General features: G+C 41.2%; 1 protein-coding gene across 3 annotated transcripts in view; it reads right to left on the reverse strand.

Annotated features, from left to right (window-relative positions):
• The window catches only part of ssh (Protein phosphatase Slingshot), an 834,886-nt gene that overhangs the window by 395,936 nt on the left and 411,376 nt on the right, over positions 1-27,574 (reverse strand). The window contains exon 2 of one of the 3 annotated variants that reach the window (XM_067141517.2): positions 23,047-23,093. The exons of the other annotated variants lie outside the window; for them this stretch is intronic. Within the exon in view, the coding sequence (XP_066997618.2) occupies positions 23,047-23,093 (47 nt within the window). The remainder of the gene's footprint in view (positions 1-23,046; positions 23,094-27,574) is intronic. 3 annotated transcript variants of the gene reach the window in all.

Genomic DNA, 27,574 nt, shown 5'->3' on the forward strand with positions numbered 1-27,574 from the left:
AAAGAATACGTCAGTCTCGTGTCAGTAGATTTACTAGCACGTGAAAGAACTCCTGCGAGACAAAATTCCGGCACCTTGGCGTCTCCGAAAACCGAAACTGTAGTTAGTGGGGCGTAAAGCCAACAACATTATTATTATCCTTTCCCCGGTGTTACGGTCGTACAATGAAACAGGGAAACTGTTACAACTTCAAGATCGTGAAGTCACTTCAACAACTTTCTCATTTTGAGCCCTTTTCACATGGCTATTTAGCTTAGATATTTCACCAGCGTGGAATAAACCTTACCAGGCAGCTTACATTTCACGAATTTGTTTTCTTCACATAAGTCAAAAAATGCCAGGCACCGGACAGCTTTCTTAGCATTTTAATCAGTGTTCGAGTAATCTACAGACCGAGCGAGTGGCTGCGCGGTTTGGGTCACGTAGCTGTCAGCTTACATTCGGGAGATAATGGGTTCGAACCCTACTGTCAGCAGCCCTGAAGATCGTTTTTCGTGGTTTTCCATTTTCACGCCAGGAAAATGCTGGGACTATATCTTAATCAAGGCTACGGTCGCTTTCTTCTCACTCCTAGCCCGTTCTTATCGCATCGTCGCCTTAAGATGGCGCAACGTAAAGCAAATAGTTTTTTAAAAATCGACAAATTAAACACTAAGGAGAAATGAGAATATACCTACATATTTTCATATTTCATATTCGCCTTCTTCACATTTTCAAAACAGTTTTTCCCGCGTCGCGAGCACCACTACTGCAACTGCAAGCGAGCCCACACGCAGTACTGCTCCTCCGTCCTCCGCTCGCCCTCCGTCGCACCGATTGGTTCATGAGCAACAGTTTACTGCCGAAGAATACCGGATATAGCGCTGCACTACCGATTCCAATCATACGAGCAACTGCTCCGTTCCCAGCTATACTTCTCAGTCTGCACCTGGAGCTCGGCAGTCGCATAGTGCATTCTGTTCATCGATAGTTACACTCTGTGAGTCGTGACAGTGTTGCAGAATAATTATTAAATTATTCTGTCTGCGGTACGTCAGAAACTTTAAACTTATTTTATTTCAGAACTTGTTTTTTATAGTTGGACCACTAATGTAGTCCATGAGCGACATATGCATTTGAAGACGGTGAAAATATTACAATTTCTAGAAGAAGACATTAGAAACCTGGGGTTTAATGGATACAATAGTGGCTGAGATTCATGAGATCATGACAACGGTCTTAATGTAGCAAGCGCCACGACTTTGGAAAAATTTCCCCATTTGCCATGCACCACAATTTGTTTTGGAAGATGGACTTCTCAGTTCAAAGTATGTTGAGAATCTCATTACGATATGTAGAAAATTAGTAGAGAGTTTCACACATTCCTAAAAATCCAGAGAGATTCTCAAAGCTGCACAGCCATGCAGCTACTAATGCACTGTTGACAGAGGCTGCTGAAAGACATCCCTTCTTCAACGTTCGACTTTGACTCAACACCCATTACTTACGGCACCCCCAGAGAATAGATGCTATTACATCGCAACACATCGCAAGAGCTCGCTACAAAACACCTTTCTTTCTGCAGTGTTACAAATAACTGGCATATATTCTACTTGCCATTCTGAAACGATCACGTATTCCTGGATTTCAGTACAAATAAAGTCGTACTTTGAGTAATTCACGTATATACTACTCACCAGCCAACTTCAAAACCAGAGGTGCTCACGCTGGGCATTTCGTCCCGCGAGTGCCCAGCACCCTAAGCGGGCGGGCGGGCAGGCAGGCGATGAGCGTATGCTATTCAACCGCAGTAACGTTGTGGTTACTTCACAAGTCGTGAAGGTTGGGCGAAGTTCTCCCAGTCACTCTCGATCACTGCGGCGATACACGAGTTTGAAATGGAGGCGGAAACTAATGAAAGAAAGTGCGCAGAAATCCACGTCATTTTCAATTTACGTTTTAAGAAATAAGCTATTTATGTTCATTGCAGTGTATGTATTTTGGCAGGATACCATAAAGATACCTACAACCTCAAATATTTTGGTAATGCACGTAATGAATTACAATTTTCACTATTACAGAGGTGCTTTAGAAACATTTCTAATATAATACGGGGTTAAGGTGGATAAGCTGTGGATTGTGGTTGTTTGGGTTTAAATTATCTGATAAACTCACAACAATCCAATCATACGAATACAATCACTTAGGTTATTTACTTGAAGGCATACCGTACAGTACATCTATTTGGTAGATACATTTACATTGTTGTGGTGCTTTGGATAGTACATATGTATGTCCCCACTCGTAATGAAACTCTCTCGCTATTTAGAGGCTATCTATCTATTATCATCAGACGCCTGATAAGTTTTAAATACTATTTTCAAATTCAGTGAAGAGAGAAATTCAAACAACACAACACTGTGCAAAATCAAGCAGGAAACTTGTTGAAGTATGTAAATATACTACTTTTTGTTGAATGAATAACAGTAATTTTACTTTTAAGAAATAGAAATACGGTCATTCCCATCCAAAGAATTGTAAATCGTAGCTTGTACGCTTAAACCCTGTACCTTTGTAAATTGTAACACAAAAATTATAGCGTGTTAGTATAAATGTAAAAAAATGAAACTGTTCATATCGAGCGCAGTATAAATCAAACCGGAATATCTTGAAAAGGTCGGTTTTCCTGCGATTAGGGCCTATAGCGGTTTTTTCTTAAATACTGTACCCCATTCAGCATTTCGCTGAGTGGTGGAGGAGAGCTCCGTAATGACAATCGAACATCACTGCTCCCTTCCCTGCAAAGTGCGTTCGCTCTCTCGCTTCTCGCTACTACGTAAGCTGCCGTCATTTACGTCACGTCAGCCCGGCCGCACTGAGCTAGCTTCTACGGGCACGCAGCTAAGCACCTCTGTTCTAAACGAAGTCTCTTCCCAAAGGTATGCTATGGAATACATTACTTCCGTGTGGCCTCGTTATCTATAAATCTTCACCGATGGCGCTAAATACGGGGACGCCGTGGAATTTGCGTACTATTGTCTGCAAACTGAAGAAAAAAAGGCATGCACTCTTTACCAAGTGAGACATCCATCTACAGCGCTGAGATGTTTGCTATCAGAGAAGCCCTTAGGTTTTGTTGGAGTAGGAACTTCTGGTCTGCACTCATTATAACTGATTCGAAAAGTGTTCTCCAGAGACTTCAGAATCCTCAGTAGAATAATCACACATGTCCATTTGTATGATATAATCGATATTACTTTCCATTTACAATTAACAGGTCATCTAGTAGCGTTTCTCTGGATCAAAGGACATTTTGGCATATTTGGCAACGAGAAAGCTGACGAATTAGCAAAAACTGGTGATCATGATGGACTTGGCAACATGCTTCCACTGCAGTATCCGGACTTTTATCCCTTCATTCATAATACTGTTATTTGCTTTACGTCCCACTACAAATTTTTTTACGGTTTTCGGAGACGCCAAGGTGCCGGAATTTTGTCCCGCAGGACTTATTTTACGTGCCAGTAAATCTACCGACACGAGGCTGACGTATTTGAAGGTTTGAGCACCTTCAAATACCACCGGAGTAAGCCAGGATCGAACCTGCCAAGTTGGGGTCAGGAGGCCAGCGCCTCAACCGTCTGAACCACTCAGCCCTGCTATCCCCTCACTCGCCAACAAGCATACCAACACTGGCGATCGGACTGGGAAATTCAAACAAGAGGGATAGGATGTGACTACGCTCTCATTCAACTCAACATCCCTCAATAACCATGGTTTACGGATCTTCGTTACAGCCGAGAGTCAAGAGTAACTATAATTCGTATGCGGTTTAGCCACGGCACATTTCCGGCACACCTTCTCCGCATAGGAGTGGTCAAATCTCCACAGTGTCAGTGTCAATCTACAGGAACTGGTGACTTCAATCGCATACTATTCCAATGTGCGTATTACTCTGAACGAAGGATTCAGGGAGTTCCCTTTCCATGGAAAATTTCCTTAGACGAAACTTAGAAGTTCTAGCAATATTGATGCATTTCTTGACATCGTGCGGTATTAGAAAATAAAAGTGTAATTACGACCTGATGTGTACTACTTGGACTGAATATGGACAAGAATCTTTAAAGTTGGAATAAAATGCAAGTAAAACCTTCATTGTATGGCAATACGTGCTGTAAATGTTTTCTGTACTGCTCTGTGTATATTTTTATATATTGGCGTCTGTGATGATCAAATGGTACTGTAGCCAAAGGACAAAAAAATAAAACAAAACTTGCTCACCACACAACAGGCGTTACGACTGCAGCCCGACTATTGGTTGCTGAGGTTGCTTGCAGGCCCCCACTAAGCAACGAAACAGCAGACTGCGTAGGTCAATGCTTACCCAACGAAACAACAAGGCGAGCGTTGGGTTTGATTCCCGGTCGGGATGAGGATTTTAACAGCGTATGGTTAATTCCTCTTAATACACTTCTCTTCATCGACATACACACTATTTAATAAATAATATTGTATTTAGAAATTTATATTTTACTATCTGTTTTATTTCAAGAATGAAAGTACCGTACCGTATCGGAGTATCGAGACAAAACATATTATATTGGTATAGATTATCGGCAAAAACTGGTATCGACCCATTATTATTATTATTATTGCTTAAGGTATAAATTGTATCCGTCTATTCATTTAATATGACATCGAAGCAGCCCAACAAAACTCATCGTTTGGATTCTACATTATATCGTCCGACTCGTTGGCTAACTGGTCAGCGTACTGGCCTTCGGTTCAGAGTCCCGGGTTCGATTTCCGGCCGGGTCGGAGATTTTAACATTAATTGGTTAATTCCAATGGCTCGGGGGCTGGATGTGTGTGGCGTATTCAACATTAGAAATCATCCTAGGTAGGGCCCTCATCTTCACAGACATGCAGGTCTACTAGAAAAAGACCTGCACCAGGCCTCTCCGGAGGCCATACGCCATTATTTATTATTACATTATATCAAAATTGGTATGGGATTTCATGATGGTTAACTACTCTCTGAAGTATGAAACGTCTGCACATTTAGATTGGAGGAATATGAGGAGATAGTTGGACAAACATTTCACACCCGCAACCCCACCAGGTATGAGAGAAGCGGTGGAAGAAGAATAAAAAGAAGAAGACAGATTGGATATCTTATTTCACAATTAGTACAGATAGACTAGACAATTTCAACGACATACATTGAATGTGACAATCCCGTAGCTTGCCTCATCATCATCATCGTCGTCGTCGTCGTCGTCGTCATCTTTCGCCTCGGGAGCGTATCAGTCGGGTAGGATAATCATTGGCTTGTCGCCGGGGAGGTCACGGTTCGAATCCTAGCCAAAGCAATTGGGATTTTCGAAATTAAAATTCACGTCCCTGTGATTCGGATTCCACATGAAAAACTGCGGTCTCGTGGCTTGATCACGATATAGCAAGTCACATAAAACTACAGGCTTAGTTTTTCTGACATTTCACCGAGTGCTGCGGGTTTAATTAATTTCATGACGGTCTGTAAGTGGACAATGCTTTCATGTAGCGGGAAATACTCGACATGATTTTTATACGGTCCAGATTTTCTGGTTATAAATAAAACGTGTGACTTCGATTAATTTACACTTGGGCAAGAAAGTCTGCAAGGATAAGGTTGTAAAAGGTCACGTGATGGCAGTGATACAAGCAGCTCGTTCGAATTACATACAGTATTACGAACTGTCTTTCGAAACAGATTGACTCCAGCCCGAGTGGGATATGTGAATAATACACGACGTACGCCCTTTGGGATAAAAGAAGCAAGTGCAGAGAGTAAATGGTCAGGAAGGGGCAACCTTGAGTCGCGCACTACCACAACAAACAGTTCTCTTCTAAGCCTACAGTAGAGTTGAAAGTTCTTCGGGTCTAAGTAAAAACCTTGCCTTGGATTGTGTTGGTTCTCACGCCTGCTACCACACGGCCATGGCCTGGATCTCGAGGGCAACATGGGTTATCTTTCTTATTATAACTAGTAAACCCCAATTTTTCTTCAGATGAAAATAAGAGACTACGAAACCGAAACAATTTCTTCCAAATAATATAACTAGCTTTAACATTTTTTCAACAGTTTTTAGTTTTGCAGATCTGTTTAATGTCGATCCGGTTCTTTGGCTGGATTGTCAGCGGACAGACTTTCGGTTCCGAGAGCGTCGGGTTTGTTTCCCGACTTGGATGGGGATTTTTAACTGTGTATGGTTAATTCCCCTTAATACACTTCTCTTCATTGACCTACACCACATCACACTATTAACCACCGCAGAAATCCACAATAGAGAATGCATCCCTCCAACCGAGCGAGTTGGCTGTGCGGTGTGGTTCCGTAGCTTTGAGCTTGCATTCGGGAGATAGTGGGTTTGAATCCGACTGTCGGCAGCCCTGAAGATTGTCTTCCGAGGTTTCTCATTTTCACACCAGATACTGTAAATGCTGGAGCTTTACCTTAATTAGAGCCACGACAATTTTCTTCCCAGTCCTAGCCCTGTCCTAACTTTGTCCCATCCCACTGTCGCCATAAGAGCAGTCTGTTTCGGAGCGGCTTGAAACGAATATAGCAATAGCATCCCTCCACATAGGATTAAAGTCAGGCAGGAGGGGCATTCGGCCGTAAAACTGGAACCAATTCATATCCATGCTGACCCCAATAAACTGGGAAAAAGGCCAGGTAGATAAAGAATTCTGTTTAACATCTAACAATTTACAACAATCCCTAGGTGCTGGAATTTTGTCCCGTACACATTTTTTGATATGTTGGAAGCCAACGAAACAGCTATCGCACTTAAAACGCCTCGAAGTACAACAGACCGAACCTGTTAATAATGGAAGAGAAAGTCTATCATAACGTTTCATGTTTTTGGTTTTACGTCCCACTAACTACTATTGCGGTTTGCGGAGACCCCAAGGTGCCAGAATTTTGTTCCGCAGGAGTTGTTTTAAGTACCGGTAAAGCTATCGACACGAGGTTGACGTACTAAGCACCTCCAAACATCACTGTCTAAGTCACTCAAGCCCGGTGGAACGAAGGTTGGCAGCGATTTTCATCATAGTTTCCAACCACAAATCTAGAGTTTAGTAGGTTGGGTCAACAGTTGCTGAAAATGAAGGTACTGATTTTTTAAATACCAATTTTCAAAATATTTCATCGATATTTACTTTCAGAATTAGAATACTTAGACCAGCCGAGTAGCACATTCGGTTAACTGCTCGCCGCCAGAGCGCAAGGTTGAGGGATCGAATAACGGTACGAAGTTGATATTTAGGAGTAATTAAACAGAAGAGCCCCTTCTCAGTAGATTTAGTCGCACGTTGAGGAACACCTTTTTAGGGCAAAATGTCGGCACTCCGGAGTCTCTTAAGGACCGAAAGCACTTGAAAAGCATTATCACTGTGAGAATACTAAAACAAATCTACTGCATATTATGATGAAATGACGACATTGGCAAAAGCATTTCTATTACTTATTTTGTATTTACTACAACAGAAGCTCGTACAGTCCTTAAAAGATCTTACGTCTACCAAGGCGACTACTGTCCAATGAAATTGCCTGAAGATTTTGGAGAGACAGGTAGTCATTGTAACGAATCCTCAGCCGTATTACTTGACATTCACGACCGAATTCGCGACTTCTCGCACTAACAGCTCCACAGGGGTAATCAGTAAACTGAGTGAAATCCCTTATAGTCCTCAGGCAAGGATTACAACCCTCTGAAGAATCTGAAATCTCCGGGTAGGAAACTGAGACGCTATCTGACACCAGGGAAACAGCATAATTCTTCATTAGATATGTTATGAAGTATAAGAACACGTACATCTGCCGCGCAGAATAGCTCACGGTACAGGATAGACCTTCTGAGCTCATGTTGACGGGTCGATCACGTGCTCAAATGTGCCAGCCTCGTGTCGGCAGATTTACTACCACGTAAAAGAACTCCTGTAGGGCAACATTCTGGCACTTCAGCTTCTTCGAAAACCACCAAATTAGTTAGTGGTGCGCGTAACAATAGGCTGATAATAATGATAATTATTATTCCACAATTTATTCTCAATTTATCGGCATCGGCACCTGATGTGAATTTGGCTCATTTTTACAGTCAGATGCCCTTCCTGACGCAAGCCCCATGTGGAGGGATGTATCCACTATCGCGTGCTTCTGTGGTAGTTGGTAGTGTGGTGTGTTGTATGTAGATGAAGAGAACTGTATTAAGACGAATACAAACACCTAGTCTCCGAGCCAGAGGAATTAAACATACGCAGTTAAAATCCTCGGCCAGGCCGGGAATCGAACCCGGGCCCTCTCAGATTTTGAAATTACTTTATAGTACCATTATTATTATTATTATTATTATTATTATTATTATTATTATTATTATTATTATTATTATTAACTGGCCTTTTCCCAATTACTGAGGGTGGGCTCTCGATGTGGACGAAGCCCGGCTTTGCTACCGGGCGCCTTCCCTGACATCAACTTTACGCGGAGCGATGTATTCATTATTGCATGTTTATGTGGCGATTGGTAGCGTGTCATGCTGTGCGTACTTCGACGAACACAAACACCCAGCCCCCGAGCAAGGGGAATTAACCAGACGTGGGTAATATTCCCAGTTCGGTGGAGAAAACAATACATTTTTACTTTATTTTAGCTGCCTGAAGCTAGAAATTATAGAAACTATTTAAAAAAAAGCTATTTGTACAAAACCTGTTGTCTTATTAGCTAATTCGTTCCTTCATCTTCTTTACTATTAACAAACCGGGGTACTTTCTGTTGTCTGAAAATGTTTTGCCCCCCTCCTAATTTCCAATCGCCACTACTGCACGACATGACCATCCAGAAAAGGAGGCGGGCCTCCAATTCCCTGATTTACTATGATTTAATTAAGTCCCGGATGTAGAATAGAGAAAACGAATTTAAGGGGGTAGAATGTGAGTTTCTGACACGTCGATCATCTGCATGATAGCAAGAAGCTTACCTTCTCTTGAAGCGCGAAGATAGGGCGTGGTTATACAGAGAGGAGCTACTTCGCTAGATATAGAGTCACGGATACGTAGGTACTTTCAATCGTCTCAGAAATTATATAAATGCATTCTACTCCAAACAGTGATGCTTTTGTATGCTACTATCTCTGTCCCTTCATTTCTCCCAAGAGACCTTTGAGCTAGGTCCATGGGAGAGAAAATCAATATAGCACTCCCACGAGCCAAGTCTGAACGTCTGGCTTCATGAACATCTGATTCAGGACTCAACAGTTTCACGAAAGAGTGACTGCAGGGAATAAAACTGAAAACGCAACTCAATCTGTGATGCTGGAGTTATTATGCAAGTAGTTGTATGTTACCTACTTTTGAGTTATGAAAGAAAGAAAACGGGAGGGTGGTGTTGGAATATCTGCCGTAATCATCTGGGAGTGGCGCTGTATTACCTCTGTGACAATGACACTAGTTTCTCACTAAAGCGGCTTCTGAAATGAAAAGTCGCATCTCTGTGGCTCTTATCCCTGATAAAACTACAAGCTTATTTCTTGCTTTTCTCTGCGAGCATACAAGTGTGCTTGGGTAGTCTTTCAAAACCCACTTTTTGCTAGCACTGATATAGCCAGGTAACGTCTATATGACAATTCTTATCGGCCAATTGTGACGACTTTCCAATTTTCTTTTCAAGTTTACAATAACTTAATTTTAAAACAAATTTCAAACATTCTAAGCTGCTACTACCTCAAGTAAGGACCTTCGGATATCGAGGTTATCAGTTCTGTGTACTTACAACGTGTATTGGCATGTGTTACAGTGATGTTGGACTACAATAGCGCTCTGTAATTTGGAGCGAGGACTGAGAAGGAAATGGTTGTGGACAAACAGAAAGGTACTGTCTAACACAAACATCCTACACACCTGTATCATGTAACACTGTGGCAGGCATTAGGTCTAGCAATACACATATGCCTAAACACTTGACTTCAATCTAAATGTTACATGCCGGTATTCATACATGATTATTTTAAAATCTGGACTCTTCGGTATTTCGGTATTTGAGGTTTCCTTATAACTGGTGGCTCTAACTGAGGATCCAATAAGCCCCCGGGCTTATGACTTGATGAACAGAGCATAAATTTAGGACAGGTCTGATGAACTTTTACTGCGGACATTCAGCATCAGGCAACATAATTTAGGTGATGCTGTAAATCCCCCTCCCGACCATCCTTCGATGGTTTTCTATGGTTTCTCCAATTTAACTCCAGGCGAATGACACAGTGGTATTTGAAAACAGGCCACAGCAGTTCCCTTTCCAGTTCTATCACTAATTATAAATATTTACACATGATTAAAATCACCATACTCTACACAGTTTATGAGACAGCGGAGGCACTAAATCCACTGGTTCGATGATCATAATGTGCTTAGTCCCCTTCCAGGAGGCAAAATCATTCATCACCAATAGTAATCAAACTTGTGATCTGATGAACTTTCAGTCCCTGCATAAGGGCATTGTTCAAAGCGAAGGATATTGCAACCTATTATGCGTAATACGTAAAAAATGAATCAAGACAGGTCTCATGGGCCATAATATTGTAGAGTGCAATATAATATTACATTAGTACAAATTAATCAACACTGTTGTGAGAGACAGGGATGTTCTGGATACAAGGTCTGTACACATTTCGACCGGGCGAGTTGGCCGTGCGGTCAGGGGCGCGCAGCTGTGAGCTTGCATCCGGGAGATAGTGGGTTAGAATCCCACTGTCGGCAGCCTTTAAAATGGATTTCCGTGGTTTCCCATTTTCACACCAGGCAAATAATGGGGCTGTACCATAATTAAGGCCACGGCCGCTTCCTTTTAACTCTTAGGCCTTTTCTATCCCATCGTCGCCATAAGACCTATCTGTGTCGGTGCGACGTAAAGCCACTAGCAAAAAAATATGTATATTTCGATCATGGGTTCAAAATACGAAGCTTGCGAGTGTACCAAAGATGTAATATTCATAGCACGAAACCCCTCCCAGTATGCTGAGAATCCCCACAACCCACCTTCTGGAGATGGTAAGACTCGAGAAGTCCGATATAAGATTCGGTTCACACGTGTAACTATACTAGTGTCCAAAAGTTAAACATAAGTTACGAGTAAGCAGGGCAACAGGAAATAGATCGCAAATCGCACGACATTATGTACCTACCAACCTTACGTGTTCGCTCTGTACAGAAAAGGAGTGTTCCCCCCTTTGACTAGCGGCGTAACCGCAAGGTAAACACAGCCAGTGCCTGCGCCCCATATTCCCTCAGTCATGTTTGCCCTGTTATAAGTAATATTAAAGTCTTTGGTTATACCGTGCTGAGTGTAGCCTCGTGGTAAACGTGACAACATAATGGCACAACGACGCCATCTGGACCCCGTTTTTCAGGGTAGAATACTCGGCCGCCTGGAAGTTGGCCAGACACAGACCGAAGTCGCCGTATCCTTGAATGTGCCACAAAGTGTCATTTCCAAGCTTTGGAGACGATTTCAAGACACAGGAGATGTCAGTCGTAGGCCAGTACCAGGTCGACCAAGGGTAACCACCCCACAGCAAGACCGTTGTATGTATGTTCAGTCTTCAGCCCCAAGGCTGGCTGGCTCCTCAACAGCTCCACCATCAGCTGTCATTGATGGCATAGGCATCACTGAAGAGGCGTACTAGGGAAATGAGGAGAAAGGTAGTCTCCCGTTGCTTTCCTCACCGAGCCAGAAGTTGCTATTACGTATCAGACTGCCAAGCCCACTGAAATGCATGCACCAACCTACCCTATGAGCAACATTTTCACACCATTCATAGCAGGGACTGGCTGCAGAAGGAATGGCATTACTAGAATCGCTCATACCACAGTCACTCTCATATTGTCAAAGCCAAGTATAAGACAGAGACAGATCAATGAAAGTAACAAAATTACTCTAGCCCATACCGGAAGACATAGTGCACTGTAAACATTAGGTCCTGCCAGCAAAGGCATGCAGGACCGATATCTGACCTTAACCGCCCGACGAAATCGAAGTGCACCCGCAAGACAATTAATTGTCGACGGAGCTTGCAGCCGTCTCAGAGGTTGCCGTTTCCCGGCAAAATGTGTACCGGAGGCTCAGAGCAGGAGGGCTGTTTGCCCGACGTCCAGCGGTGTGCGTCCCTCTCACTCCAGCACAGAGACGGGCCCGTTTACTGTGGAGCTGTCAACATCGAAACTGGACCATGAATGAATGGAGGCATGTGCTCTTCACAGATGAATCCCGCTTCAGTTTGGAGAACGATTCCCGTCGCACATTAATCTGGAGAGAACCGGGTAGCCGATACAACCACAGGAACATCGTGGAACGGGACCAGTATGGTGGTGGAAGCGTAACGGTGTGGGGCGGCATCGTGTTGAATGGCCATACGGACCTGCAAATCTTCATGGGTGGTCCGAGGAACACTTTTAACGCTCGGAGATACAGGGATGAGATTCTGGGACCACATGTTCGACTCTTCAGAAGTGCGGTTGGTCCAGACTTCCTCTTAAAGGACGATAATGTCCGACCGCACGGCGCTGCTCTGGTGGATGAATTTCTGGCTGGGGAAGACATTCATCGCATAGACTGGCCAGCGAGGTCTGCGGATCTGAATCCTATAGAACATGTCAGGGATGCATTGGGGAGGCGAACTGCATCCCGTCAGCCTCCACCAAGGACCTTCCAAGACTTTCGCATTGCCCTTTCGGAGGAATGGGATCGACTGCCACAAGAGCTCTTGGACCATCTGATAGAGTGCATGCCATGTCGCTGCAAAGCATGTGTGGCCGTTAGGGGTAACCATACACCCTATTTTGTGTCAGTTGTTGATGAAGGTGTATCTTACCTGTCAGAACCTTTCTGACACTGTTTTTCTGGACAAGCTGTGTGACATATGGTGTGTGAGTCAGCTTCCGTTGTTTGTTCAGCAATCCGTCTGACATACCTATGGCCTCGTTTAGTGATTATGCTTAACTTTTGGACACTAGTGTATTACATGTAACTAATCTCATTATTAGACCCGTATTGAACTATGCTATGATATACTAACAACTATGGCTCCTAACATCCAATATTTATATTTATGACTCAAATTTTAATGCCAAATTATAGTTGAATCAATTTTATTTTAACATTGCAAACAATTTTTAGCCAATTTTTCATATTGTAAAAACTGTGTTTTGGACGTCAATGTGTTTTAGAATTAAGAGTTACTCCATTTTAACATTGCAAATCATATTGTCATAATTTTTAATGTGTATATTATTCTTGTGTTTTAAATATTGTTATCACTGAAATTAGATTTACATTCAATGTAATGAAATTTGTAACAACAATCCAAATACGACAAACCTTGAGGCAATTGTATAGGCTGATGATGCTTGTGAATAAAAGCGAAACATGTCCCGGTAAATCAGTGTTGTAACATTACAACTTAGCAACACAAACTGTAATTTGTATTGAAAAGGTGGATCAAAATAACCAACAAATTGTTAGTATATCACACTAGTGTATATCTTGAACTAAGTATTAGAGTCAGAAAGAAACAAAATATGTACATACATAATTTGCAAAAATTAAGTCACGCCACGGTAGACCAGTGACGTGCAACCTTAACAGCGTTTGGTGTCGCAAGGAAAATATAAATGGCGTCCAATGAAAAGTGGCTATTCTTTCATAGAATACAACCGCCTTCGCCAGCATTTCCAGAATTGTAATAATTCGAGTACTTGCGTGATATAGTAAAACTTCTTATACCTGAAAAAAGAGAAGAATCTCGTTCGTCTTCTTTTCATTCAGGCCGACCGTACTAGCAGATCTAGTCAATGAATGCTATGCTAAATTCTCAACGTCAGTTCTATAGTTCAAATTCCAGCAACTATTGTGCGTTTGAAACCACGAAATATTTACATATTAGTGAAATTAAGAGGATACAATGCAAAATTCTGCTGTGGATTATTTTACAAGTTGTTTTACGTCGCACCTACACAGATAGGTCTTATGGCGACGAAGGGGCAGTAAAGCTATTAGTGGGAAAGAAGCGGCCGTGGCCTTAATTAAGGTACAGCCCCAGCATTTTCCTGGCGTTGAAATGGGAAACCACGGAAAACCATCTTCAGGGCAGCCGACATTGTTGTTCGAACCCACTATCTCCCGAATAATGGATACTGGCCGTACTTAGATATATCTGTATAACGTAGAAACTAAATGTAAAAGACAAAAACAGAAAACAACTATCCACTCCAACTAACGCACGACTATTTCTCCGCAGTGTATCCACCATTACACAAATGAAGTATTATGATAGATATACAAGCTAGTGAAAGACTAGAAACAGACAAAAGTAAGTCTTGAAAGGCTTATGGAACTTGTGTGCTGTTTGAACTCTTCATTTAATAAGGCCTTTCAGAAAATTATTCATATAACGTAAAATATACTAGAAAATCCAGATTACATGTTTTAAAAGCCAGATCCACGTCTGATATTCTATCCATGACAAGTTAGTTCTATGCAACACTTCTAAAGGCATTTTTTCTGACAGGATAGTGAAGATTCAAACGGTATGGAATGACTATTTAGATAGTAGAGAACACATGAAATCAGTCAATTTCACGTTAATATTGACTACAGAAATAATTGCTTGCTACAATTCACAGAGCGAAACTTTTTCCAACAGTGCTTGATGCAGGATTGAAAACCGTCATTCACAAAACGATATTAAACAAACTCTGTTCTAATGAAGATGTTCTCTCTCTGACTGGACTCAAGGCTCATTTACATCCGTCAGAGAAGATAACCATGAAATGAAGCGTGTTTCATTGTGGTTGACACCGCCAGGTTTTATTGCTTGGTTCAACCAATGAAGACAATTCATACAACAATCAGCAGAACTACAGACAACACATAAATTACGATTTTCATTATTTTCTTCTGTCGTAATCACTCTGTTGAAGGGCGTGAGAACCCAGAAATGTCACCAGAAGCTTCTTATTAAAAAGGCCACGTTTCGAATCCTGATCAATGCGTGCGAGATTTTCCAAGTCAAAGCCAAGTTTATGTGGTTCGGATTCAACGTAAAAATGTAGATCCTATGGTTTCTAATATCGATATCAACATGCATCTAAGAATTCAAGCTTTCTTCCTAGGAAAACTAGTCAGAGCTTTCGTGCTTGTTTTCGGTGTAATTAGAAATTAATATTAGAAGAGAATGCAAAATATCCAAAATGCTTTCTTACATGTATGTAGCGTACTTCGTCCGTGTGTGATATCGGCCTAACATCAATAGTGACCTCTCCAGCAGAGGTATCTTCAATTCTTGCATCTTTGGATACCTCCAAATCATGTGGTCCCGATGACGTACCCGTAATAGTTTTGAAAGAATTTGCATCTGAGCTAGGTAGGCCACCTAGCATCATAATAAATATGTCATTCTCGTCGGGGTATTTTCCGTGTGAGTGGAAGAAAGGTTACGTCATACCAGTGTTCAAGAAAGGAGACAAAATGGTGTTTGATAACTATAGGCCCGTTGTGTCTCTGATTTCAAAGGTGGCAGAGAAGATCGTGTATAGGAGATTGGACAGTTCAGTTTCACAGTATATTAATATAGCGCAACACGGTTTTGTACAGAAACGCTCTACCGTTTCCAATATCGCGGTGTATATCAATTTCATTTCAGAATCTCTGGATAGGAGGCAACATTGGATGTTGTTTACACGGACTTATCCAAAGCCTTTGATTCAGTTCAACATGATGCTCTACTCATCAAATTGTCAGCATATGGGATAGGAGGAAGTGCTTTGGAGTGGATTAGAAGCTATCTCAATAATAGGGTTTGCGTAGTAAAAGCTGATGGTATTATGTCAAAGCCGTACCACCCTACTTAAGGTGTCCCCCAAGGCTCCTTTCTGGACCCTCTTTCCTTTGTCATATTCATAAATGATATAACATCTTTTATACAACACAGTAACTGCCTTCTCTATGCTGATGATCTAAAGATCTTTAAGGTGATCAATAGTGAGTTGGACGGTAAGTTGCTACAGTCTGACTTAAACCTCCTAAGTAACTGGTGTAAGTGGCTGCTTGGTTTGAAATAGTTCAAAATGCAATGCAATTACATTTTCACATAAGTTGGAACCAGTAAATTACCCTTACCATTTATGCAATTTCCAAATAGCTCGTGTGAATGAAATGGTGTGATACTTTCAAACTGTTACGGCCTTTCCTTCGAGAAACATTTAGACAAGATTTCTACAAAAGGGTTTTAATTACTTGGCTTTCTGAAAAGAAACTGTGCCGAATTTGTTTATCCTAGAACTCTAATAACTTTGTTTTGCACTCTAATCGTTAGAATACTGTTGCGAGGCGTGGCTACCTTCTCAGCAGTATTTAATACAAAACTTGGAAAGAGTCCAAATAAGGTTCATGAAATGGATAAGCTACAAAGGTTTGGGTATTTCTCTCTCTTCGTCCGTTTACGAGTCTTTTTGTGAGACTATGAGCATGAGGATATTGCACTCACGCCGCAGATGTGGCAATGCCCTCTTTCTTTATAAGTGTCTGACGAATAGAGTGGATTGCTCAACATTATTGGAGCTGATTCCATTACATGTTCCTCGTCGCAATACAAGGCAAAGGTATATTTTTCATCTGCCTAAAGTGAGAACTGTGGCTCGGGCTAACCCATGGCTTGTGAAGGCACTAGCATCACTGAATGAGGTGGGTGAATCAGAGGACCTTCTTCACTCACCTCCGTCTACAATCAGTGGTGCCGTAATGACTTCATGAATGTAAGGCCCTATCTGTAAAATATGTAAATATTACTAGATGTAGTTTAATAATGTCAATTATTTAAGGATATTTAGTTTTATTTATTTAATTTATTTATTAAGTTGTTGTAAATATGCATATATAAAGGTCCGTAGATTTAGGTTGAACTTGGTTATTATTTTAGGAAATTAGTGTTATTTATTTAAGGTGTATTTGTTGTATACTGTATTATGTTTTATTGAATCATCTTTAATTGGGAAAATAACCTGGCGATGATAAATAAATCTATCTATCTATCTATCTATCTATCTATCTATCTATCTATCTATCTATCTATCTATCTATCTGTTATATTCAATTGGTTGTGAGGCGCACTTATCTCAGTCGTAACCTTAAGTAAGTAGCTATGCGTTACGGGCCGTGTAGCAGTAGGCTCGCATTCGGGAGATGGTGGGTTCGAATTCCACCATCGGCAAGTTTGCAGATGGTTTTCCATAGTTTTATATTTTCGCACCAGAAAAATGCTAGGGTTGTACGTCAATGAAGACCATGGCTGGTTCTTTGCCAGTCCTAGCCCTTTCCTATCCAAATGTCGCCGGAAACCTGAGTTAGTGCGACGTTAAACAGCTAGGAAAAAGTAGTCATGCACTCTATTATAGCACTAAAATATATCTATAACAATGTATTAGGTTTCTGAATGCCATTTTTTTAATATCGATGGTTCGACCTATTAGGTGAAGGAGAACACGGCTATCAGTCTTCACTATTTGATAGGACAGTATGAGATATTGTACAATCACAATTAGAGAAATGGAGTCTTAGAACATGACGTTATATCAACATTTTTCTCTAGCAAGAATAAATGTGAAGGAATACACACAAAAGTATCACAACTGGCATTGGGATTCGATCGATACATTCCCAGTATTCTTATTATCCGAAAGAAAAGGTCTGTAAATCCTTAAACATATGCCTACTTAACTGGAATAAACGGAATGAAAGCGGATCATAGGGGAGGTGTATTGTGTGGTGACATCTCTGTCACCTTGAGCCTTGAGTATGAGTGTAAAGGAGTCCACAGCTGAATGATACAATCGGACTAAATTCGCAATCTGAAGTAGTAACTAGAAGGGCATCAGTCGTCTCGGCAGGCCAAGGCTGTAATACACTCTTGCAACGCGGGGTTGTTTTGTATATTGTTGATTATACCACTACTTTTTCTATCTGTTTTACGTCGCACCGACTCAGACAGGTCTTAAGGCGACGATGGGATAGGAGAGGGCTAGGACTGGATACGGAGTGACCGTGGCCATAATTAAGGTACAGCTCCAGCATTTGCCTGGTGTGAAAATGGGAAACAACGGAAAACCATCCTCAAGGTTGCCGACGGTAGGGTTTGAACCTACTATATCTCGAATGCCATCTTACAGCTACACGCCTCAAACCGCTTAGTCAACTCGCTCGGCGATTATACCACGAATTCTAAGTCGTTTCCTAGAAGATCAAGCAACATGTTCGTAGAAATGGCTTTAGAGGCGAGCTTCTCTTTAAGTGGTCGTTATTTGAGGACGGAAGAGCTCAAAATGTGATCGCCCTCGAGGCCCGAACCGTAATCCCACGCTCTCCGGATGGGTTGGATTATCTATTCTGCTCGGGCAGTCAATACAGGAAAGACACAGACAACTCTGTGGTTGTCTTCTGAGGCATTTTCCGGGTAAGAAGTGGACTGCTATGAAGCCAATAAAATAATGATACCTAGAGTAGGCTACTTTCGAAAACTGAACAAGGTTTCCAAATGTTCACAGAACAAACGGATAGGAACAATGAGATTAATATAACAGTAGTGAAAAGATATACTGCACGTCAGATTAGGAAAAAATACATTGGAAGTCTATATGCTTAGGAACCGTCTCGGTGGCGTGGTCATGTGGGACGAATGGAGGAATGGTTACTTATAAGGTAATGTACTCTGTTATGGAGGGCGAGGGAGACTGAGGTGACCATTGTTAGGCTCATATTTAATCACGCCAAGATAAGAAGTACTGTATACGACTGGAAAATGCCGAATCGTTAGTCGGAAACAGGGGTTTCATGCAGAAGCTCAGTTCAGTCACAGAGGCATGTAGACTGAATCAAGCAAAGCGTAACAGCCTATAAAGGTAAGTATGTACAGTCATGGGGATACGTAATTATACACTACAGTGTAGAAAGGCAAAGTTTATTTTTGCCACTATGAAAACAAAAATACTCACTGGATTTCTAACATACTGTATATTGTTCATTCACAAGTTTAATTATGCAGGTAAAAAAACAAGCGTTTACAAAACACAATACGGGAACATAAACTACTGTGAAGTGCTCTTTTACACTGCAAAATAAGTATTCGAACACTGACAGAAAATAACGCTCATAAGAACGCCACAACTGGTTTAATACTTTGTATGTATACCCCTCCTATGCATCACCTCTCTCAACTTTTTTCGCATGGAATGGATCAATCTTCTTGTAGTATCTGTCGTAATGCTTTACCATTCTCGTAACAGATATTCTTTCAAAGCTGTCTTACTACATATTTCATGTTTTCTCACTCTTGCTTCAAGTTCTCACCACAGGTGCTCAATTGGGTTCAGGTCCGTACTCTGAGCTGGAGTTCTGAGTGTGTGGAGTGTGGTACAGCAACCATGGACGTACAATGCCCGATGTAGTTTTGGGTCATTGTCTTGCTGAAAATAATAATTTCTCGCAAGACCCAAGTCATCAACACTCGGTTGTAGTTCGCTTTGAGAATATTCAAATACACAAATCTGCCCATGTTATCATCAATAAACACAAGTTTCCCAACACCGAAGGCTACTATACTTCCCCAAGTCATGATCCACCGTGGCTTGCAGGTTTTGAGGGTCTAGTTCGGTATTCAGTCTCCTCCAGACCAATATCCTGCCATCGATGTGAAATATAATGCATTTACTTTCCTCCGTAAATAATACCGTATTCCAGAAATCTGTTGTCTTGGATACAGACTGTTGCACGAATTCCAGTCTCTATTTCTTGTTCTCATTACTAATGTACGGTTTTCGTGTAGGTACCCTGCTCTGTAGCCCGAACGGTTGAGAATGGTGCGAACTGCGGACTGCTCATGGAGTGAGATCATTTCCGAATTGGTCACGCACATGTGCACATTGCGCAAACGGTGCCAATTTCTTTATCATTCTCATCAGAATGCTAGTTTCTCTTGTCGTAAGTTTCTGTGGACGATCTCTTCTTGCACCGTTGATTCCTGTTGTTCTGTCCTTATATCGCTTAATGACGAAATGCACAGCCGCTCGACTTCCACCGATTAGACTTGCAATTTCAGAATACGACTTTTGTTGAAGATATTAGGAAACAACAATGTTGTTTTTCCTCCACGGTCGTTCTCTTTCCTTTGGAGTTCATTTTGTCGTTCCACAGTACAGTACGCACATCTTGCCAACTGATACTTCACAGTACACTACACGCCTACATAAGTGTTCCTTGCACTATGAGATTGGATCATCTGTTCTTCTTTCTTTTTTATTTGTTTTGTACAGCTAGTTCGGTGTATGAATACTTCGTTCTCGGTTGAATTCCGTGCAAATTGTCATATTTTATTTTCTTAGAACATTTCTGTGGCACATGAAATAGCGTTTAACCAATGACTTAGTTATATTACGCTCCATCATGTTACCTATCAGCTTGTAGTTTTTAATTTACTATTCACAATTCACCTTAATATATTCGAGCACAAATACAAATATTGGGATTAGAAGAAAACAGTATATTATTAAGGATAGCTCGTCTATTCACTGTTTGTATTTTATTATAAAGGGAGAGTCCTTCCTCTGCAGCAAAAAGCATGATGCTGATTCGGGAGGTGATGAGGAAGACAACAAAGCCAAGATGTGTAGTCCAGTTCACTACTACAGTATTTTTGTACAACCGTATACTGCAAAGACAGCAATTGCTCATCCATGCCAATATTTGATGTCGCTAGAGCAACTGTCAGTCCTTAGTAACATAGCGGTACGTAATTTAAACGTAAGTGTGAATAGTGGATGTGTACGAGATATGTTTTCATATGCAATCTACAGAAAGACTGTTGTAACAGGATCCACGCTGGGCTAGGCGAGAAACGTCGTCACAGCAGTTGCTGGAAGTAACTTTCTTCGGCACTTTTCAGGCAACACTACATAATGTGTGTTCTTCAACTTTGATGAACTGTAAACAAACAGTAGTAGCGTACTGGACTTGGCTTAATATCCTCCTTATAACCTCCCTGCGTTAACCCATAGAGGAGAAACACCCGGTGCAAGTTACAGCGCCGTTAAACAAATGGCAAATATTTCCGGCGACGATGATATAAGAAAGGACTGAGCTGGCAGGGAAGGTACGGTACCGAAATTTGCTTTACGAAAAAGTGGGCTACCATCTCCAGAACTGCAGTTGGGGGTGTTCTACCCACTATCTCCTGAAAGCAAGGTTTTTAATATACGACCTGTACCGCACAACCAACTCACACTGTGTAGTTGCTCCAGATACTTCATCTCATAGGGCATTTTGATCAACAGTCCCATGTGCTTAGTGCGACAACCTGAGTGACTATGGTATCTGAACTAGTGTGTGTGTGTTTAATTAATTAAAGCTAAGATTGGGAAGCAACCCACATGAGATACATATTTCATATCAATGTTAGATGTGTTGCCCCATATTTGAGGATCGTACAGACATACGAGAATAGTGTGATATTATATCCTACTATTTAATAAAAGAAAGGTTTTGAACTTAATTTAACTTATTCATTCTCATGAAAAAGAACAGGAAAGTAAGATAAGAACACAAAATGTAGGGGGCATAAGGGAGATGGCGGATTCGAACCCCACTGTCGGCAGCCCTGAAGATGGTTTTCCATGGTTTTCCATTTTCACACCAGGCAAATGCTGGGGCTCTGCTTTAATTAAGGCCACGGCCGCTTCCTTCCCACTCCTAGCCCTTGCCTATCCTATCGTCGCCATAAGACCTATCTGTGCCGGTGCGACGTAAAGCAAATTCTAAAAAAAAATCTCATTCACGACCAATTTAACTGTTCCATACAGTGTTCTCACCGCAGCTTCTTGGTCAGAATAATAATTCATCAAAAAGCAAATAGATGATCTGGTATTCATTTTCTAGAATATCTGGTTCTGGATCTGAGATCTCATTAACTTCATTATCAGGAGTATTTAGTTTTGTATATATACAAACCTTCTACATATTCCATCCACCTTACCGTAAGTTCCTTTGCTTCTATTAGATCTTTGCAATTTTATCTTTCATCATTCCAATGTCTGCCTGCTAACTTATTCTGATGTCTCTGATTTTCATGTGAAGATCCTCGTCTCATCCATTCTGTTATTTTCCTCCGCTTTCTTGAACTTTCCATTCAAGAAGGCATTATTGTCCTTTATAACTAGTTTCCGAGATTCTGCATTTAATTTAGACACCTTGAATCTTTATAGTTTGATTTTCGCTTTTCTACTTTCTTCTGCTAGTTGCAGCGTCTCATCCGATAACCTTCTGGCCTTCTTGTTTTCTTGGGAATATGCGTTTCTGCTATCTGCTTAACAATACAGCACACTTATGACTATAGCTCTTCTGGAACTCTTGTCTCTTAAATTTGTTTATAACCTCTACTGTATATTCAAGAGTTATACTATTTACGTCGTATCTGCATGATGGTATGGCTTTGTTTACCTTTCTCAATTTAAGCCGGAGTTTGGATATTAAGAGCTTGTGATCTGATCCACAATCGGCTCCAGGTTTTGTTTTAATTGAATGTATAGCACTCTTCCACCTCTGACTATCAAATATTAAAACCATTCTAATGAATGTCAATGCAACACCGGCTGAATGAAAGACCGAACTAAAAAAATCCCAATTTTTTGCAAACCTGTGGTAATTCCTCCACCATCACACTTCAGTGCTACCGAGCAAGAAAATGAGCCACATATTCAAATGATAGCTCACAAGGATCTAGATATACTAAATACTTTCATAGATTAAGAACACGAGCTTCCTTATTTGTCTAATTCAACTATTTCCCTACTACCGAAACGTTCCTCTAATTCGTAAAATGTTGAAAATCCCAACGAAATTCTTATAACAGGGAAATATATTTTCGTATATCACATGAGCATGTGAAGCCAACACATGATTCACAAATTCAGTACATGCGAACTACTTACATCCCTCGACATTTATCCATCAGGTATGACCAGAGGCGATGTCTTACCTGAAAGAGAAAAAAAGGAAATATACAAACAGCACCATACAAAATGTACGCCATTCAAAAATAGAAAGGGAAATAATTTAAGTTCAAATAATCACAGTATACAATAAGCACCAATTTCCTTTTAATTATAAGAAGAAACGCAACTCAAAACTAGCAATTTGCACGACCTGGTAAGATATATCATTCAAGGTTTAATTTCATTTTTCTTTTCTATGGAAAGTAGAGTGATGAATACATCATCGGCCTACGCGTCCTCTTGCTTCCCAATACCGGCCACATTCTTGCTCGTTACAGCAGCGCAGGTTTTCCGAAGACTTCAATCCATCGTCTACAGTTGATTGCACAGATTGCAACATGGTTCAGTAAGAAAGCCAGATTGATGTAGATGTTTCTCTACACAGTCAAGTCCGACACCCAGTCGCAACTCGGTCACTGGCTCTCTGTAGCCAGCTAGGAATGTTCGAGATTTCTTCCAGAGCATGATGGTAATATTCATTAAATAACTTTCTGACAGTCAGTTTGGTAGACTGGTAAGATATTTAGTTATTAATAGTTGTTGAAACCTCAGCATATTTCCAGGCAAGCTCTGAATATGCACATGTACGCAGGTGGTTCAGTACGAAGGCTGACAAAACCTGTCGCGTTATTATTATTCCCAATGCACGGTCGAACACTAAGGCAAGCTGTGATATCCGCTTTCTAGATCTAAAGTGCATATTAGTACACAGAACAGATTGAGAAATCGGCTGAGTTGCTGTGAAGAGGAGTCTCGTTCACTATAACGTTAGGCCTCACTCAGTCAACTGCACATGTAAGTTTCTACGACACCAATTGTGAAGGCATAGGATCATCCTATCCTGACCTAGCACAAACTGATATCCATATTGTTTGGATCACTGAAGAAGCCTGCAAGTGGAGCCGCAATATCCAGACGTCAGTTGCTTCTCCTTGATTTCTTCTATGCCGAAATAGATGCCTTAGTATACCGAGAAAACAAAATAATGCACAATGTAATCTATGTAGTCGTTGAGTAAAACTACTTAAACGAGACTTCTTGTCATCTTATTTAAGCGATTGTTATCGTATTTATGCAACAAATGACCCGTTCAGATATCTTCGGGGTGAGTCCCGCAAGGGTGAATCCCTTATCTCTTTTATCCACTCAATTGTCCGACTCGTTGACTGAATGGTCAGCGTACTGGCCTTCGGTTCGGAGGGTACCGGGTTCGATTTCCGGCCGGGTCGGGGATTTTAACCTTCATTAGTTAATTCCAATGGCTCGGGGGCTGGGTCCTTGTGCTGTCCCCAACATCCCTGCAACTCACACACCACACACAACACTATCCTCCACCACAATAACACGCAGTTACCTACACATGACAGATGTCGCCCACCCTTAAAAGAAATAGCCACACGAAGTTAAATCCCCTCAATTTACTCCTCGAAAAGGGAAGAGTGCTACAGGGGCGAATAAAGGGCGCTTTACCAGCTCTATTGTGTTGGTTACATGTCGGTTAGGTTCCATCAACATTTCAGGTGCTAACTTACCTTTATATTCTCTGTACGGTACGAGCACTAAAAGAAGCTAACAACCGAGCGAGTAGCTACGTGGCTCGGATCACGTAGATGCCAGTTTGCATTCAGGAGAAGGCGGGTTCGAACCCCGCAGTCAGCAACCCTGAAGATGATTTTCCGTGGTTTCCCATTTTCACATCAGGCAAATGCTGGGGCTGCACCTTAAGTAAGGCCATGTTCGCTGCCTTCCCGAACCTAGCCTTTTCCTAGCCCATCGTCGCCGTAAGACCTATCTGTGTCGGTGCGACGTAAAAGCAAATTGTAAGGAGTTAATCTATTAATGTTCCTATTAAAGTTAGGTCTCGGAATCAGTCGATGACCGAGACGTTTGGCACCTTTAAACAACTATCATCATAGTCATCAGCCGTAAGAGATCAAACTCTTACCCCGCTATCGTCAAAGTGAATATTGGAGTAACTCAACTAATGAGCTGGCCGCGTGACAGGACTGCTTTCAGTCATCACAATCACCCAGAGGTGAAGTTATTAGCTTATCTATATATGGGTTGGAACGGTATTCATTCAGCTCTGTGAAGACGATCGACAAGAAAACCGGAATAAAACTGGAGGTTCCATTTTTACGACCACGATATTATTATCGTTGAACATTAAATTTCCTTCAACTTTCTGTTTTTTTTTTTCAATTTACATTTTGGCATTTGGTCCGTAAGACAATGCTGCCAGCTCTGTACATTTAGAAAACAGGAAGGTCAAAGAGCAACATCTTTACAACATGGGACCGTTCATGGCATTGTGACTAATTGGTGATAGAAAGCCACGGTACAGGAACTTTGATTGGATGAGAACAGTTTAACTACAGACTACAGAACAAACGTATCACAATGTTAAAATGGCTTCACGTAAAAATTTGGCTTTTGCTCGATATATACGGGTGTCATAGCTGTTCAACTTTCTGTTGTTTCAGGAGTGGTTTCCCCTCTTAATTCCAAGCGACTACCGTCATAGGCATAGCCAAGTATTTGTGGAACTGTAGGACTGCTTTTGTGAGCTAATATGCTGGGAAGCTTGCTTTCATTTCATTTAGTCTTGCATGCATTGAACTGGATTTGTAGAATGGCCACGTTCGTGAAATGTGTGAAAAGTGTGGGTTATATTTACCAATTCAATTTAAACCTTGCGATATTACTAGAATAGTCCTAGTCGTTCGAGTGTGTCTTCTGAGGACTCGAAGAAAAGTGTTCGCAAACGTAAAGATTCCTTGCAGTTTGCCTCTTTCACATGGCAAGAACACAAGTGGTAACATGTGTAACAAAATATTTTCTTAAAAGATTTAGGCCACTAAGCTTCAAAATCATTGATGACTTGTCATTCTATCACTTGCACTGTAAATTTCCACCATCGTTAACAGCCTGAACAGTATCTCCACATAGGCCTACTCTTTAGGTGAGCAGGCCCTATATTCTTCCTCTTAATGGTGCCAAAGTCTCTTTCACAGGGGGAAGGGGGCAATGACCTAGATGTTAGGCCCCTTTAAACAACATGCATCTTTCACAGGGCATAGAAGATTGGCTACTCATCTTAAAAATTAAAAATAAATAGAAGCCTCCGCTGACATGCGACTGAAATATCTCCCTAGCACGTTATTTTTAATTCGACAACGAAAACCACCAGAACATAAGGGAACGTTTATTTTTTCTCCAATTCTTCAGTTAATGTATGCAAAAATGCGTAACCTCGTCGGAACCTTTCTCCTCAATACCACTAAAATTTAGTGAAACAGTTCAAATTTATTATGAATATATGTGTTCAAAGTTAACTGACGCATGTGAAGGCTACAGGAATTTAAGGCATTGTAAATTCTGATAATCCCAACAACTTCCTTGTTTTTCCAAACATTCAATTCTTAACTTTTTGAGCAGTTTGGGAATATTTTTCGGCTCTCTTAAGTGAACTAGGGATTCAGCCACACGAAAGCGCTTTAAGACTTAATTTAATACAGGGTTTATAACTTTCAACGATAACTCTCGATAGTGACAACAGGTATCCACTTTAGGCCCATCAAATGTTTAGTTAAATCCTCAGTCCGGCTGAGTGGCTCAGACGGTTAAGGCGCTGGCCTTCTGACCCAAACTTGGCAGGTTCGATCCTGGCTCAGTCCGGTGGTATTTGACGGAAAAGAACTCCTGCGGGACTAAATTCCGGCACCTCGGCGTCTCCGAAGACCGTAAATGTAGTTAGCGGCACGTAAAGCAAATAACATTATTATTATTATTATTATTATTATTATTATTATTATTATTATTATTATTATTATTATTATTATTCAATCCTCATGAAATATTTCCGATAAACGCTTAGTCTACTTTCAAGCCCAAAGTTATTTTTCAAAAAATGTTCCCTACGATTTTACCTTAAACAAACACATAAAGAATGGAGGGTGGGCTGGGAAAGAAGCTATATGAATTTCCATACGTTTGATTAAACTTCCGAGTTTTACACATTCAGATATATTTTTGCGTCATAAGTCCTTGTGATGCTTTTGTGTGTTTTAATATACTGTAAAACTGTTTCGCATTGTATTGTCTGGGCTGCCATATTATGCGTTCCGTGCCACATTATAAATCAACTTCAAAGTGTCGAAAACGAAGTGTGTTTCAGCGTGTACACACGTCTCTTTCGAGCTCTTGCAAATCATATGCAGTGCTGTTAAGCGTCTTTTGTTTGGGTATGTTATATACAACCCCTGTCCGGCTCCATGGCTAAATGGTTAGCGTGCTGGCCTTTGGTCACAGGGGTTCCGGGTTCGATTCCCGGCAGGGTCGGGAAATTTAACCTTAATTGGTTAATTTCTCTGGCACGGGGGCTGGGTGTATGTGTCGTCTTCATCATAATTGCATCCTCATCACGACGCGCAGGTCGCCTACGGGAGTCAAATTAAAAGACCTG

The sequence above is a fragment of the Anabrus simplex genome, chromosome 2 (genome assembly GCF_040414725.1).
Source record: "Anabrus simplex isolate iqAnaSimp1 chromosome 2, ASM4041472v1, whole genome shotgun sequence".
Taxonomy (NCBI): domain Eukaryota; kingdom Metazoa; phylum Arthropoda; class Insecta; order Orthoptera; family Tettigoniidae; genus Anabrus; species Anabrus simplex.